We start from the raw sequence: 17,340 nt of genomic DNA, 5'->3' as shown, positions 1-17,340 counted from the left end.
TTTTCATTTCTGTGAAGATTACGATTGTTGTGCCTAAAACTGGACGATGAGAGACAAGTTCTAATCAAGGTAAAACAAATGTAGCTGCCAGTTTTCAGATTTCTGTAATGTGGTACTATTTTTTTTCTAGGGTAAGCTATTTCATGTACTTGCAATTGATCTACATGTAGTCTTACCACATACATTGAACCATTCTTGTGTGTATATAGAATAGGCATTTGCATGGAATTGTGTATAATAAATAGGCTGATTCTGCCTGTACTATTTATATTTACATTTTTTTTTCAGTTCTTTATTCATAATTGAGTGTATTTTTGTTTCTAGGAGGTAGGTGAATGGCAACGTGAAATTTTGGTGTAATTCTGTTAATGTATAGCATGACTTACTTCAGTAATGTCTTGGCATGATAAAGATCTTTGCTTTCTTGAGTTAAGCTTGCCTCTTAGCTAAACACTAATGTTGATTTGTTATTTCCTGTAGATATAATTTTAATGAAAGTTGGTTCACTCTCTCTACTTTATTTCTTATTTGCTGTGCGTTCTCTGTGATATTTATGATGTTGTATGATTTTACTAGCACGAGGGGGGAGTAAATCCCACAGAATCAATGACGAGGGCTCTGATAAGCGATGACACAGTGGCTAGGCAGACCGCTGCAGGCCCCGTGCAGTTGGGGTATGTATTTGAAAAGTAGTGACCTTTTGTAGAAGTTGGATAACTTTTTTTTTGCATGTTTATATTTGGTGATGGAGATAACATTTTTATTGTAGTCTTGTTTTTTCTTCTCCTTTTGTAGGTAGTACTATAGATTTTTGAACCTTAAATGGCTAATTTTTCAGGAAAAAAATATAACAACCACTTTTACTTACTGTCTAAAATTATAAACAGCACCAAGGGTAACTGAAGGGAGGGGCAAACAGGTTTCAAATTTTACATGAGTAAGTACAACTTGGAGTCCCACACCGTAGCTGTGCAGTCTAAGGTGCAAGCTTTGGTTTCAGACTATGGGATGCACACAGATTCGAGTCTCCTTGGGGAAGCATATCAACATTTCCCGAGATTTCAGCCTGTGCATGGGACTGGTGGTCAACCACCATCGTGAAGGAATTGTGGAGCTACGAATGAGTAGCATAACACAGTTATGGAAACCCACGACAACGACTGGGGGTGTTGTGCTGATCACACATCACCCTGTAATTTGCTGGATGATATCCCACCTCTGGTGGGACCAAGGTAGCTTGATTTAAATCTGTTGATTATTTTTTTTAATCACAGATTTATGTCACTTTAAAGAAATAATTTATAGAATAATGTACATTAGGAATTTGTACAGTAGATATCGGAATCACTTTTGGTGAAAGAACATTAATCTCGTATCACTGAATGGTTTTTATTAGGCTCGTAAGAAAGGAAACGAAATGTACGTACTGATGGGGTGAAACTCATGTGAAAGGGAATGTAATATGTAAACTGTAAATACCGTATCGTACCCAAGGTATTGGGTAAGAAGTATAAAGTCTTAGCATAGCAGGTAGCAGAGATAGGAATGCTGAATAAGTAATCAGACAAAGGTCGGGTGATTGACTTGGAAGGCGTATGTGGCATGAGTGTTGGAATTGTCAGGAGGTGTGATCGGTTGGCGAGAATACGAGAGAGAGTAAGGTTTGCGGATTGTGTGAGAGAAGCAAAGTGGAGAACGATTATTGGACGATGGTGTGTGATTGAATCAATGTCTGACAGGGAGGTCAGACAAGTGCATTTGAGAGGACAAGTGTAGGAATCATCTTCATCTATTTGTAAGGCAAGTAATATCCTTTTCTAAACCAATCCATATCGGTTCAGTCATGGAGAGTATAAAACCCATATCTAACCTAGGTTAATTTCTATCGCCATTCCTTTAAATGTAACCTCTTGCATTTATCACATTTAGCCAAGCGAGTGATAACCATCTGAGAGATGAATGAGGAATAACTACATCACCCAATTCAATCTAGAGGTTCTTGGTTCGATCCCAAACGCAACATGGGAGTTGCGTTACGATACACTTAAATTTCTCTGGACTTAAAATTCATATAGGCAAAATTTTTTATTGGCAAACATTTTGTGTAGAATAACACTGGTATGCATTTTTATACTTTTTTCTTGCTTTGATGAAAATAGCTTCTCTTTATTAATTCAAGGTCGCTGAATCCAGATCTGTTATTACTTTTTCGATATTAGCTCTGGTTTTTAAGAAATGAAAGAAAAAAGAATTCGGTATTACTATAATATACTACATACATATATACTACACATACTGATTAAAATGCAAAAATATTTCCTTGTAAGTGATAAGTGAAACAAAAATTGAAATTTCTTCAAAATTTGTGTTGGATTAATGTATTAGGTTTCAAACTAAGTTAAATCACTTGAACCCTTTAGCGTTTCGCACTTCTATTGTGAGGTACGGAAGAATATCTCATCAAACACCAGCAGTAATCTGCCATCATGACCTCATTCCACCGGCCTTCATACCTCTGTTCCATAACTTGAATGTCTTGGTGGAACCACTCTCCCTGTTGCTCACTCAGTCTCCAGAGTTCTTTCTGGGAAGTAAGTAACATGACCGTGAAGAAAGTGAATCTTAACACTCATTCTATATCCCAACTTCCTAAAGGCCTGCAGCATCTCTTGATAGTTCTCTGCTTTCACGTTTCCAAGAAAGTTAGCCACATCCATAAAAGCAACCCAGGCTGACTTTTCATCTTCAGTCGTGTGTCCAATGAAAGCAGTATCTTCCATGAGAGTCCGATCTGTGGTCCTTCAAAGACACCTGCCTTCAATTTGGCTTCACTTATATTTGGAAACTTTGACCTTAAATACTGAAAAAGTGTTACCATCATCTGGAAGGGATGTCATGAACTGCTTCATCAGTCCGAGCTTGATGTAGAAGGGTGGTAGAAGTACATCTTCCCTAGGAAGGAGGGGAGGTCTCAAAACATTTTTCTCCTGGTAGAAAAGTAAGACAATTATATTCTTTCCCTGTGTCTGTACCAAGCGAAAGGAGACTTGGGAGCAAGTAAATGTTTTTCTTTGAAATGTGAACCCAGCAGTTCGGCCCCAATTTTAGGTAGGTAAAAGTCCCTCACTAGATCATTTAGTTCATTCTGGGTGAACAGTTCAGGTGGCTGTGATGACTCCGCACAACAGAAATCTTCATCACGTTCATTTGAAACCGACACATCAGAATCAGAGGACACAGTTTCCAGTGTGTCAGGACGAGAAGGAATTGGTACATCATCACTATGGGGCACTGGCAGAACCACTGAATTTACACTGGAATATATTATAGAGGACATTTTTTTCCTATTTACACCACTTAAATTACACAAACAGAAGTGACAATCACTTAACGTGATCACGAGGCTGCATCCAGTACATTGGCACACCAAAACGCAAACTTTTCAGTTTCCCTTGCATCCACTGAATCAAGTTCACATTGCATGTACTGCAAATGTAATGTAGTGCCCACCATTTGTCCTGGTCCCCCAGTTAAGCACCGAAGTAGGCATAGTAGGGTCTCTTGTAGAAACTTGTAATGTTTCTTCTTTGTGGTGTTGAGGTATATTTACCACAAGTGTAACAAAATAAATCTGGATCATTTTTGCATTTGCGGTTTGACGTCATCGCAAAGTGTTGGAATACCACTGTCGTCACTTCACACACTTCAAACAAACGTCCTAAACTCAGAACAGCTTACACTCCAATGTCAACGATGATGTCTAGCTTACAGCACCGTCACTAGATAACGCCATTGCCATGAATCAAATTTAAAGGTCATTCGCATCGCCTGGAACAAAACATTGCACAAATGAAAAATATGAAATGTTATTTATTTAACTTAATTTCAATGTAATTGACATATTGAAACATTTTAAACATATCTTATTAAGAGAAAATAATGCTGGAATGTACGTACACTTCAGATGTATTAGGTGTACTTTGAAAATTGGCTATTTTCTAAAAACGGGAGCTAATATTAAAAAATTAACTTTGCTTTCAGTGTTCACTCACCATGAGGAGTAAGAAAAATATCATATCGTTAGAGAAGCAAGATGGTTGCATACCAGTGTAATTTACATAATACTAGTCATGTTAAACTGTTAATAGTGTCATTATCTTTAAGCTGTAAATAAACATGGCAGCTGATTTTGCAATATTTTGCCATTGAAAGAATCGCCAAATTCCACTACAAAGACTATAAAAAATATTTTAAGTTACAATTATGTAGTACATCCATACAATTATGTAGTACATCCAGAAGTTTTATTTCCACTGTAAATAAAAGAAACAACTGTTGAGTGTTCAATTTATTTGCGTTGAGTAAAAAAGGTTCCATATGCAACCTGAAGTTCTGCTATTTGAAAAGATGACACAATAAATAATGAAATAATGTAGTAGCTTTTTTGGACTGCTTCACTTTTCTGAAAATGTTCTGAGAATGTCCCCCCTCTATCATATGCCTTCATTTACATTATTACGTAGCCTACCTTCTGTCTTCCACACATTTTGCGATGTCAGGACAAAATTGAAACTGTACAGTAACTTCGTCTTTGTTAAAATCTTCTTCTGCCACACTATCCTCAACAATGAACTGTAACATTTCTTCACTAAGTTTGAGCCTCTCTGTAACAAAAGAAGAAACAATTCGTAATTATAATGTTGATGAAATAATGGCAATGACCCCTTATCATTATGGAGACTGCTGCCAATAGAGGAAAGTAGGATCAATGATTGGCTGTTGTACAGAAGAACAATAGAGGTCCCAATTCAATATGACATGACATAATGTGACACTGCAAGAGTTTAAAATGTTTGCAATTGAAAGCAGGTTTAGAAAATGGGTTGCGGGAAAAATTAAGGGGCAGGGAGACACCACCGTCCCTGGTGAAATTACTATACTTTCATTTACACACTCAAGAAACATGGTAGTTTCATATACACAGTATCAGAAAGAGAGAAATTTATATTTACATAATTTTATTTGCTTTAATCAAACTGTTCCTATATTTTTTAGGGCTGTTTACCAGATGGCATGTATGCTCACATTGTACCACTTACTTGCTTAGTAATTCATATACAACATGAACATGAAAACGGTTTTCTTCCTTAAGATTTTTTGTGACTAGTGATTTGTTCCCAAAATGCGTCAATTTTATCGCAGATGATAGCTTGATTATATTTCATCTGTTCTAATATACTTCTGCAAAGTGTTCTGTTTCAGGTTTTATGTAGTGATGTTGACAATGAGTTTTTTTACTTTATTAGTGTAAGCAAGAAATTGAAGTTACTTTAAGTGTAGTATCAAACCTCAGAAACCGTGACCATAAAATTGTGTGGGAAATATTTATTTAATTTGTAACAATGAAATCTTCATAACTATCACCTTAGTAAGAGCTTAAAGATATTTTGTTTTATTTTACACAAGGGTGAATTTGGCATTATAAGCTCTCATTTGTTGTTTTCTATTGGTATACACTTATCTTTTAGTATTTGTATTTTGTTAAAAATAATTATTATTAAAGTAGTTTATTAAGTTAAGCAAACTTTATTGTTTTTATATTGCATATGAAATGAGTATTCATGACATTAAGAAAGAATTTGTCATTTGTAAAATCTAACTTAGTAATAAGCATATTTTAAAATATATTTTATTCCTGTGCCTACACATGTGCACTATGACATAAAAGAAAAAGTTATTTTGAATGAATGATTCAATTCATACATAATTAATATGCACAGTTTGTTTTCACTCTTTAAATCAATGAATCATTAGCTGATGGTGTGTATGGACCTGTTAATAATATCACTAAATTGGTACATCTTTAATTAAGTATAATATGTTAAATTGATAATAACTGTAAATCTGAAGGTAGTAACTGTTGGCTGATATGGTATACAACTGATCTACTCATCTGATTTTCTTGTTAATATCTTTGACTTTCCGAAGTACAATTATCATCTTATCATTATCTTTATGGGTGTTTGGGTCTCAAAGCACCTAAATATCAACCTCCCATCCACGTAGTACGTCCTGAAGTGCATTTTGCAGACTAATGAGGCTCTGACGTCTGGATTCACAGCCAGTAGAATCTTCTGTGGCGTTTGTGTTGTCCGTATATGTTTGTGATGGTCCACCTCATCTTCATCTTCGCTATTAGCCAGGCATCATTATCTTCCTAATATCAAAGAATCGTGTACATAACTCTGCTGTTGCACCACAGAAGGTAGTTAGTGCTTGCCTCTACCAGATGTGAAATCTATCAGTACTCCATTATTGGCCAATAATTAATACCTGACAGTTAATTGTTTCCAACTTTAGTACATGAATCAGCTCATGAGGTCTATCTGAAATCTTGGAATTTTCAATGTTCCGTTTCCTTAGGTTTGTTGCCGGAGTCATTTTGCGTGAAAGGATTCCTGCCTTTGAGCGGATGCTGTGGAGAGCTTGCAGGGGAAATGTGTTCCTGCGACAGGCTGAAATTGAAACTCCTCTCGAGGATCCTACCACAGTATGTAACTTTCATTTTGTATATATGAATAGAAATGCATGCATTTTATATTTTATTAATTATTTTTGTAATTATAGTTTATACGTTTGATTGTTCATATTTTGTATAATCTATAACTGTGTATTGGCCACATTTGAACTATACCATCAGGGACAGAACTTTTATTGAACGTACAACTTTGTATTTTTCCATCATGTACACACCCCTTTGCTGACAGTATCACAAGCACAAAAATCATTCATACCTATATTTCAAAACATACATGTATATTATTTTCCTGTAGTTTACGGTTATTACAAGCATAAGAAAACAGTTTTTTCTTTGTGACGTTTCAGGAGAACACACGCTCCTTTCATCAGACATTTATGTTTTCTTATGCTTGTAATAACCGTAAACTACAGGAAAATAATTCTATCATGCAAGCAATGCGTACATACAAGAAAAACTATTATACATGTATAAACACATATATATACATGTATGTATATAAGGTGGATTTTTCAACGAAATATGCAGGCTCGACCAGCAAACCCGGGTCACTGGCAATCTGCACCATTGCTCTGCCACCGAGCTACCGAGTCTGCCCGGCTTCGCCTGATTTTTCACTCATGCTGTTTTACCTGTGGAATAGTCTCAAGTGCTACCACAACAGGATCTGTTGCCTTTCAAACACTGTAGACGTCGACGTTGCCTGGTTCCTCTCAGCATAGAGATGTCAATTCATTAAATTAGGCACACACAGGAAATGTACTACATAGATTTTTCAGCTGAAAAATCTATGTAGTACTTCTCCCGTGTGTGCCTAATTTAATTAATATATATATATATATATATATATATATATATATATATATATATATATATATATATATATATATATATATATATATATATATATATATATATATATACAGGGTGTTGCAAAATACCTGTTACAACGCTTGGGAGGTGATTCTACAAGTAAAAACAAGGAAAAAATGTCATGTGAAAAAATGTCGAAATCGGCACCGTTTTCGAGTGACAGGCGTGCGAAAATCGCCTCACACCATGTGTAAAGTACAATAACTCAAGAAGGAAGAAATATATCAATGTCGGAATAAAATAATACAAACAAAATCGTACCTGGTGAATACAATGGTGCATCAATTGAGGCCCAGTGTAAATTGCGCAAGGGGACTCTCAAAGAAAGTGGGGAATCCCCTGATGGAAAATACAAGAAATTTACTACTATCTTCTACATAATGTTGAGATCGGAATGTAGCCAGTAAAAAATGGCGACGTATGTCCACATGTCCCACTACTGCTGGGACACCGTCCCACACCCGGGAAATAGGAAAATAACTGCAAATCTCCTGTTGTACACGGTTCACATTGCGGTTCGAAGAAAAGAAACCAATTTGTCGCATGTCTCACTACTGCTGGGACACCATCCCAAATGGAAAAAAATACTGGAAAATCATAAAAAAAAGTTTTCAATCCCTTAATGTTGACACACTACTTTGCAGTACGAAAAACAAAAGTTAAACAATGGCCACATGTCGTTAGGCTGTACATATACTACAAGAGAGCTCCCCAAAGAAAGTGGGTAATCCTCGAAAGAATGAAGACGGAGAATGGCGAGAAAACGCACACAATGGCATGTAACATTTCCAGGCACAGCACATCTGGAAGGGATTCCACTGAGAAGCGCACAACCTCCGCACATGCAGATCGACAGTATGAAGTACAGCGATATCCAGCATCTTCACTCGTACCTTTCACTAAAGGACACTATGTGGTGCTGATAAGGGCTCACACAAACACCGGTATACTCAGAGACGTTGTTGAAAATGTCCGCCATTGACTTCAAGACAAAGATGGCATCGGCGAAGCACTGATTGTCTGGTACGTGCAAATACCTCTGGCATGTCACCAATTGTCCCAGCAGCGGCACTAACACGAGCAACGAGATCCTCAGCACTTTCCACAGGGGTTTCATACACGAGCCTTTTCATTTCTCCCCACACAAAGAAATCCAGTGGTGTGAGGTCGGGGGAACGAGGTGGCCACGGTAAAGGTCCACCCCTGCCAATCCAACGATCGCCGAAAATATCGTTGAGTAAGGCTCTGGCTCCCCGGTCGAAATGTGCGGGGGCGCCGTCGTGTTGAAACCGGATACGTTGTCTACCTGCCAGTGGCACGTTTTCCAAAAGTTCAGGTAATACGTCATGTAGAAACACCCGATAATTCCCACCACACAAAGTAGATGGCAAAATGTACGGGCCTATCAAGTGGTCACCTACTACGCCACACCACACATTCACTGCGAACCTATGTTGATGATGGCGCACAATGATTGCATGCGGATTGTCCATATCCCAGACGTGGCTGTTGTGGCTATTGAACATGCCGTCCCTGGTGAACATTGCCTCATCGGTCCACAAAACTATTGTTGGGAACTCTGGAATGGAAAGAGTTTGTTGCACGTACCATTGGCAGAAATCCATGCGTAGGGGAAAGTCCGTGGGCAGTATGTGGTGCACCTTATGCAATTTGTATGGGTGCAATCCCTCCTCTCGAAGAACGCGGAACACATTGCTATGGTGGGTTTGTTGAGTACGAGCAATGACACGTGTGCTGGTGTCAGGACGGTCTCGTATCGCGTCCAACACGTCCTCTTCAAATTGCACAGTGCGCACAGTGCGGGGTCTTCCACAATCCCACCTACGGGGTAGTAGAGATCCAGTTTCACGCAGTCGAGCATCAAGTCTTTGAAAGAGTGCATGTGCTGGTAATCGCCTATTGGGAAAACGTTCGTGATACAAACGACGTGCTTCACGGCTGTTTCGGTTTGCCTCTCCATAAACGAGATGCATATCAGCAAGCTCGTGGGTAGAGTACTCCACCATTGTCTTGTTCGAGAACTGCCCAGAAACAGGGCACTTTCCCTCCGAGTGACGGATCACAACTACCGTGATTAGCACCCACGTAATGTCACACAGGTGTCCACGCAGTTGTTGCAAACCGAGAAAGAACACGGGAATACGTACTCTACGTACAGTATTCCTTAGCGCAATTCAACCATACACACACGCCAGACTAAACTCCACGCTGCGAGACGCAGAACAAGACAGGAAAAACAACGGTCGACTACAGTCTCTACGTAGTATCCACCAACACTAATACGTAACAGGTGACCTACACTCACAGCGCCTCTAGTGGAGCTTTCTGTACCAATTAGCTGAAATCAATCTGAGCGTAATTTGACGGCATAGCGTCATTTTCGAGTGAATTTCCTATTTCCCGAGTGTGGGACGGTGTCCCAGCAGTAGTGGGACATGTGGACATACGTCGTCATTTTTTACTGCCTACATTCCGATCTCAACATTATGTAGAAAATAGTAGTAAATTTCCTATATTTTCCATCGGGATTCCCCACTTTCTTTGAGAGTCACCTTGCGCAATTTACACTGGGCCTCAATTGCTGCACCATTGTATTCGTCAGGCACGATTTTGTTTGTATTCTTTTATTCCGACATTGATATCTTTCTTCCTTCTTGAGTTATTGTACTTTACGCATGGTGTGAGGCGATTTTCGCACGCCTGTCACTCGCAAACGGTGCCGATTTCGACATTTTTTCACATGACATTTTTTCCTCGTTTTTACTTGTCGAACCACCTCCCAAGCGTTGTAACAGGTATTTTGCAACACCCTGTATATATATACTAGCCTATTTGTATTTTATAATTTTGAAATACGTAGTATGTCTTAAAATTGGCAGCATGCAATCTCCTGAAACAGAGTACTTAAAATGCATTCTCAGATGTATATGTATTTTCTTGTGCTATCTTCATATATATATATATATTGGATTACTTAAAAGAATAATAATAATTTTAGTAATACCGATAATTGGATATTAATCTCCTTACCATTTAAAGGACTATTCCTAGTTTTTAATTGTAATTTGTCTTTCATGAAAAATTTATTTGCTTTTAATTTCTTCAAAATTATTCCCCTAATTGGTCTAATTTTCACAAGTTATAGTGGAGTGAAGTGGAAGACACAAAGAAGCGCATCATAAAATTGTCCAGCATTATACACATTTTCTTGCATAAAGCCACAGTCCCCTGAAAGAACATATAAACAAGGTTGCGCTGAACTCAACAAGTTAAAGTTTGATCAGAACCATTGCACTGTTTCCCCAAAAATCTAACCCAGAACCATATTATTTCAGTCCATATTCACAAAAAATATTTCCTCCCATCTTTTCATTCAGCATGTAGCACAGATTTACAATATTATTAGTTCAGAGTGTGAAATAACATATTTTCAAATTGCGTGGATTTAACATAATGCATTTCCTCATTTCAGGGAGACCAAGTATTCAAGTCCGTATTTATAATATTCTTCCAAGGAGATCAGTTGAAAGCTCGCGTGAAGAAGATCTGCGAAGGGTTCCGTGCCACCCTCTACCCTTGCCCTGAAGCACCAGCTGACCGCCGGGAAATGGCCATGGGAGTTATGACCAGGATCGAAGATTTAAACACAGTAAATATTTTATTTATTTCAAGATTCAAGAATAGAGCCCAATTAGTAACCAAGAGCTTTGAATGTTTTTGATGAGTGCAGGGCTTATCAGCCTCTCTGATTAAGCAAATTACAATTACATATACAGAAGGACTCTGATTTTATGTTCCAGATTTATACATTCAATGTTGATGGTCCCAACATAGCAAAAATGTCATAATTTTTTTTTCGATTTTACATTTTCCCACATTTTAACATTTTTCATGGTCCACTAAAAACTTAAAATCTAGTTTCTACTGTATATATTTTTTACATGCTGTATGTAACAATTTAGCCTTTTTGCACTTATGGCTGAATATTGGAGTACAGTACAGTTATCACATTTACCAGTAACTGATATTCTGCTGACCAAGTCTTTATTGAGCACAAATGGTTAGAGTTCTTAACTATACATGTAACTGCTTTGGAAAATACCAGGTAACCAAGAAAGTTCATGCAGTTTTAGTACAAAGAAGAAAAGGTCCAAAACAAATGTGTTTACCTTATATTTATTCTGCAAAATATCCACCATCCGCTTCTAGAACCTTCTCCCATCTTTGTACAAGCCTGTAGATGCCATGTTTGAAAACGTCTTTGTGTAGGGCTGCAAAAAACTGCACCACCGCGTTTTCAACCTCCTCGCGATTTTGGAAATGTCGATTGCGCATATGGTTGTCCATAGACAAAAATAGATGGTAGTCTGATGGAGCGATGTCGGGTGAATACGCTGGATGTGGCAGAAGTTCCCAGCCAAAAGAAGAAATCACCTCCAGGGTCATCTTCGCTGTATGCGGTTTAGCGTTGTCTTGGTGGAAAAGAACATGCTTCCTATTCACTAATGCAGGTGTTTTTTTGCAAGCTGTTAGGCCACTCTTTGCAATTGCGTGGAGTACACCTCTTTGTTGATGGTTTTACCACTTTCCAAGAACTCATAATGCACAATCCCAGCCGTAGTCCACCAGACACACAGCAGCACCTTCCGCTGATGAAGAGCAGGTTTTGCAGTTAAAGGTATGGTGTCATTTGACGATAGCCAATGGTATGAGCATTTCTTGTTATCGTACATTACCCACTTTTCATCACACATCAAAATGCGGTCCAAAATTGGACAGTTGTTGTTCCTAGTGAGCAAGGAAGCACAAATGTTCAGTCGTTGGAGACTGTTCGCAGCAGTCAGCTCGTGCGGGACCCACTTACTCAGTTTCCATGATTTGCCAACCTCATGCAAGTGCACACGAATTGTTTCAGCACTTACCGCAAATCATTGAGCGAGTTCTCGACACGTTTGACTTGAATCCTCTTCAATTGCTGCCTTCAGTTGGTCCACATAGAGAGATTTTGGTCTGCCCGATCGAGGTTTGTCTGCCAGTGTCTCATCGCCACTCGAGAAGGTCTGAAACCACTTTTGCGCTGTCCGTTCACTAGTTGTACCTTCTCCAAACTCTGCACATATTTTTCTTGCTGCTTCCGCTCCTTTTGTGCCCAACTTGTACTCATACAGTAAACACGCCCTGATTACTGCATTCGACACAGCCATGGTTCACTGCGAATACTTGCTCCCGAACTATCGACTGCGACCTGTTATCTACGTTAGCCGACGTGCCAAGGACTGAGCTTTCCGCCAATCACACATACATGTACCCCTGGCGGCTGAACTGCGTACTACCCCACGAAAACTACGGGCAGTTGTAAAAACCGCATGAATTTTCTTGGTTACCTGGTACACTATGTATTTAGACATTTTCTTTATGAAATTAGGGCTTGAATTAGTATGTATATAAACATAGAACTAATAACAAAATGGTAAATTTTGCACAAAATTGCAGGATGTTTATAACACCATTAAGCCTTGTTTCTATGATATGAAAAAACTAAATATACTGACCAAGGCAGTAATTTATTTTATTAAAAACATAAACTAAACTTAACGTTTCAACCTTCTACCAAGGTCTTCTTCAGACTCTGTATCAAGTATAAACATTTGTACTTGATACAGAGTCTGAAGAAGACCTTGCTAGAAGGTTGAAACGTTAAGTTTAGTTTGTTTTTAATAAAATAAATTACTGCCTTGGTCAGCATATTTAGTTTTTTCATAGGATGTTTATGAATATTGCTAAAATTTAATTTTGCCAGTCAATGAATATGCCTAGATTGGCCAACTGATAAAGTACTGCTTAAACTCGTGGCCTAAAACAAAACTCATGGCAATATTGCATTTCACATTTCATCACAATATAGATTTTCTTTTTTCTTTTTCTTGGGATGAATTTAAAATGTTGTTCAATGGAGGGGAAAGGCTGAAAAATGTTGAAAGAATAACTTTTGTACGTACACAGTTAATGCACAGATGTTTTAGGATTGTATTTTTATTTTAGGTTTTGGGCCAAACTCAGGACCATCGTCATAGAGTGCTGGTGGCTGCTGCCAAGAATATAAAGAATTGGTTTGTGAAAGTGAGGAAAATAAAAGCGATCTACCACACACTGAACTTGTTCAATCTGGATGTTACTCAGAAATGCCTGATAGCCGAGTGCTGGGTACCTGTAGCTGACTTGGAAACGATACAACTGTCTCTAAGACGAGGCACGGTATGCAGGTTTTCCTTCCGTTCTAAATGCTAAAGCAGACTTAGAATTTACACTTTCTCGTTTTTTATCTTGTTGATCATTTCTTTCTCTTAGACATCTTGCTCTTTTTGTAGGTGTAGACTTATTGTGTGTGTTTTACCACCAATTTCCATTGAAGAGCAGTCTTCATATAGAGAAATAACTCCAGATGGACATTTTATGATTGAACATCATAGTGACTGCGTGAATGTTGTTCATGAACATAATAAATTATATTTTTATTCTAAACAATTGCAACACAATTTGTAATGTTTTTCTTTACTTATTTATGGGCCAAAATATGTTAATGTTTCTCAGTCTATGGACTAGCATATACACATAAGTGTAGGGGATTCATTGTTATAAATGTAGTACTTTAATATTGTAACATGCATGGTTACAATTATTTTCATTATTGCTGTTTATGTTCATTTTTATTTTGCACATTTTGAGTGCATTTAGGTTTGTATGGCATATTTGCATGCATATTCATGATGGATGCCGTAAATGCAGTTTAAGTATTACGGAAGTGAAGTTTCTTATTTCCGAGTTGCAGAATTGGATATTTTTTTCCAATTAATTTCGAAAGCTCACTACCTTCATTAACTAAGGGTACGGAGACGGAACGCGCTAGCATCTCCATTCAATATGTCGTAACCTTAGTGAATGAAGACGGTGAGCCTTCGAAATTAATCTGAAAAAACTATGCAATTCTGCAACTCTGAAACACAAACTTCACGTGCATAATTGCATGCATATGTTGCTAGTTTTTAGTGCACATTAATCCTCAACTCGAATAATAACAAAGCAGTTAGCATTAATTAAATCAAAGTATTTCATTACTAGCCTTTCAGCACTTTTTTTAGGCTTTCGTAATTCTGTACAGAATTTTTTAGTTTTGTTACTTATAAATGCACATATGGGGGGGGGGGGGAGAAAGTTCACTTTAAGACTAGCCTAGGATTTTGACCCTTGCTTAGTATGTGAATATTCTGATTAAAATTGCTCTATTGCAGGAGAGAAGTGGTAGTTCTGTTCCCCCTATTCTTAACCGGATGGAGAGCTATGAGAATCCACCAACGTACAACCGCACCAACAAGTTCACTCAGGGGTTTCAGAATTTGGTTGACTCATATGGTGTCGCAAGCTACAGGGAAGTAAACCCAGGTAAATACTAGAGTACATTTTCCTTCCATGTTAGGAAGAAATAGTGTTCTGCACATTTAGCAAGATTCCACTGTGCAGTTTGCTACAGTTGCAATTTTCCATTCTGAAAAATCTATAAATATATTGTAATTTAGTACAAAAATCTGCCATTTTTATCAAATATAAAAGTATACAGTACTCTTGCAAATTAAATGTCTGTATAAGCAAACCTTTCACTCTCAAAAGTTCACGGTTCATTTTTCCATTCAGTTTTTGTTTGATCAATTTCACCTCCTGTCTGATAGCTTCGTCAGGCATGTACTGCCTAACGGTTGGCAAAATGGAGTGAACAAAAACTGAGAGGAAAAATTAACCATGAACATTTATAGTGAATTATCTTTCTCTGTGTAACTACTAAACCGATATCTTGAGATGCAATGCAATCACCTGGTTACATACGTTAATTAAGGTGAAGAATGAATCCATGTTCTTCAAGGAACAGTTGCAATTTTGTATCAGTTTAGTAGAATACTGTTTTATCAGTAGAGCTCGGAAGTTATGAAAAGTCATCTTTTTATCTGAGCCTTGAAAACAATGTTATCAGTCAGTTTTCCTTCAATTAGAACCAGAAAACATTGTTTTATTTTCAATTTTTTGGTATTTTTCGAACTGTTAAGTTTTAACTTACATATTTAAATTTCCTGAGATGGTCCTTTTAGCAAGCTTGCCATTAATCGAAAATATGGTCAATGGAAAAGTGCAATATTATTTTAACTGAAACATTTTGCAATGGATTAAATAATTAATTAAGCAAACTTAGAATACTTTGTGTGAAGGTTCCCTTGATGGCCACTATTATTGATTTAATCTGTGTTTATCAAGTAAAATTAGTCACAATATAAAAAAAAATATATTTATAATCTAATGTGAAGCACAAGGCCCACTCTGAAAGGAGGTGAATGGCTAATCCAGAGAAACCTTGCCATGTATTTTGTGTAACCTTGAAGTAAAAATAAGCAAAACTACATTGGCATTTAATTGCTTTTTTCCATTTGCTTCAGTAATTTGAACCACCAAACAACTGGTTTGATCAAATTATTCAACTATTTTCTTGAAATTTATGAAAAAAAATCAAGCTTTGATTTTCAGAGTGAAAATTATTTTTATATCATTTTTTACCATTTTCAGGTCATTTTTTAATAATTTTTAGGGTCACTCTTTAGGTCATCAACTTCCGAGCCATATTTATCAACATGGTTAAATTTTGCATCAGTACTATATCAGTTTCGGCAGGAATATTCCTCTCTAATTTTTATTTATTTCTTCACAGCTCCGTACACCATTATAACATTTCCATTCCTGTTTGCTGTAATGTTCGGAGATTCTGGCCATGGACTTATCATGGCTTTGTTTGGGGCGTTCATGGTCCTTCGTGAGAAACCCTTGCAGGCGAAGAAGTCCGACAATGAGGTAATGTAATTTTATTTTAAGAATGGTTTGCGAGAGTGGAGGAAATTACATTTTGAAAGTGGTAGTTTCAAAACCATCGTAGGTACAGCCTACAATGACAAGGTTTGTCACGGGCTACTACAATGGAATCACAATTTTAAGTTTTTCAGGGGACGAAGCTGAAAAAGGTTAAAAATTGGGGGAATGTAAAACCAAGGAAAATTCCTAACATTTTCCTATGTTGGGACCATCAAGGTTGAATGTATAATATAGGAAAATGTAAAATTGAGGAATGTAAAGTTGGGGTTGCACTGTACTCCTGTCTTGTATTGAACAATTTCCTGTATTTTAGAGACAGGTTGTTGATGGGTAGGGACATGCATATTTTGTTTTTCGTGAAAATACAAACTATACTGTTCATTTTAGATTTCTTAAAATGGAAGTGCATTTTTCTGCCACAAAATTGTCAAATGAAATATGAAATAAAACTCTTAAATACAAAATTTATTGATCTTTGAGTCTATATTTTCCAGTGTGTTCAAAAAATCCTGCATAATCAGAAATAAACTTATTTAGCTCATAATCTGGGCTTCATCCCCCCACCCCCAAATCCTACAAATGTCTTATTTAAATAGCAGTAATTAATTTTACTTTCTTTAGCAGGAAAAAATAATTGTACAAGGGTCGTTCAAGGTTGACCGGGATTTTCGTACGTAAAAAATCGATGAATAGCTGGATCATGATGAAACGTGCGGGTGACGTAATGTATTCCTTCGCGAGTAACTAGCGCCCGGCATGACGTATTTCGCGCATGCGCAGCAGTTGCAGCGAACATGGCGGCAAGCAGTGTGTCTGTGGCTGTGGAGCAGCGGTGTGTAATCAAATTTCTCGTGAAGGAGAAAGTGAAACCAGCTGAGATTTTCAGACGATTGCAAGCACACTATGGTGAACAAACGATGTCGCGGACAAGAGTGTACGAATGGTGTGAGCAGTTTCGCGAAGGACGGGAGCTGGTGACAAATGAAGCGCATGGACACATT

General features: G+C 37.5%; 1 protein-coding gene across 3 annotated transcripts in view; it reads left to right on the top strand.

Annotated features, from left to right (window-relative positions):
- Positions 1–17,340, top strand: part of LOC145992654 (V-type proton ATPase 116 kDa subunit a 1-like) — a 76,807-nt gene that overhangs the window by 23,777 nt on the left and 35,690 nt on the right. For 2 of the 3 annotated variants that reach the window (XM_083129043.1, XM_083129027.1), the window contains exons 5-9: positions 6,424–6,550; positions 10,905–11,081; positions 13,475–13,687; positions 14,722–14,872; positions 16,182–16,321. In XM_083129043.1, the coding sequence (XP_082985169.1) occupies positions 6,424–6,550; positions 10,905–11,081; positions 13,475–13,687; positions 14,722–14,872; positions 16,182–16,321 (808 nt within the window). Of the gene's footprint in view, positions 1–576; positions 675–6,423; positions 6,551–10,904; positions 11,082–13,474; positions 13,688–14,721; positions 14,873–16,181; positions 16,322–17,340 lie in introns of all 3 variants that reach the window. The other variant, XM_083129034.1, reaches the window with a different exon arrangement.

This window comes from Lepisma saccharinum, chromosome 1 (genome assembly GCF_977018435.1).
Source record: "Lepisma saccharinum chromosome 1, izLepSacc3.1, whole genome shotgun sequence".
NCBI classification, from domain to species: domain Eukaryota; kingdom Metazoa; phylum Arthropoda; class Insecta; order Zygentoma; family Lepismatidae; genus Lepisma; species Lepisma saccharinum.
This window is presented reverse-complemented; position numbering and strand designations above follow the sequence as displayed.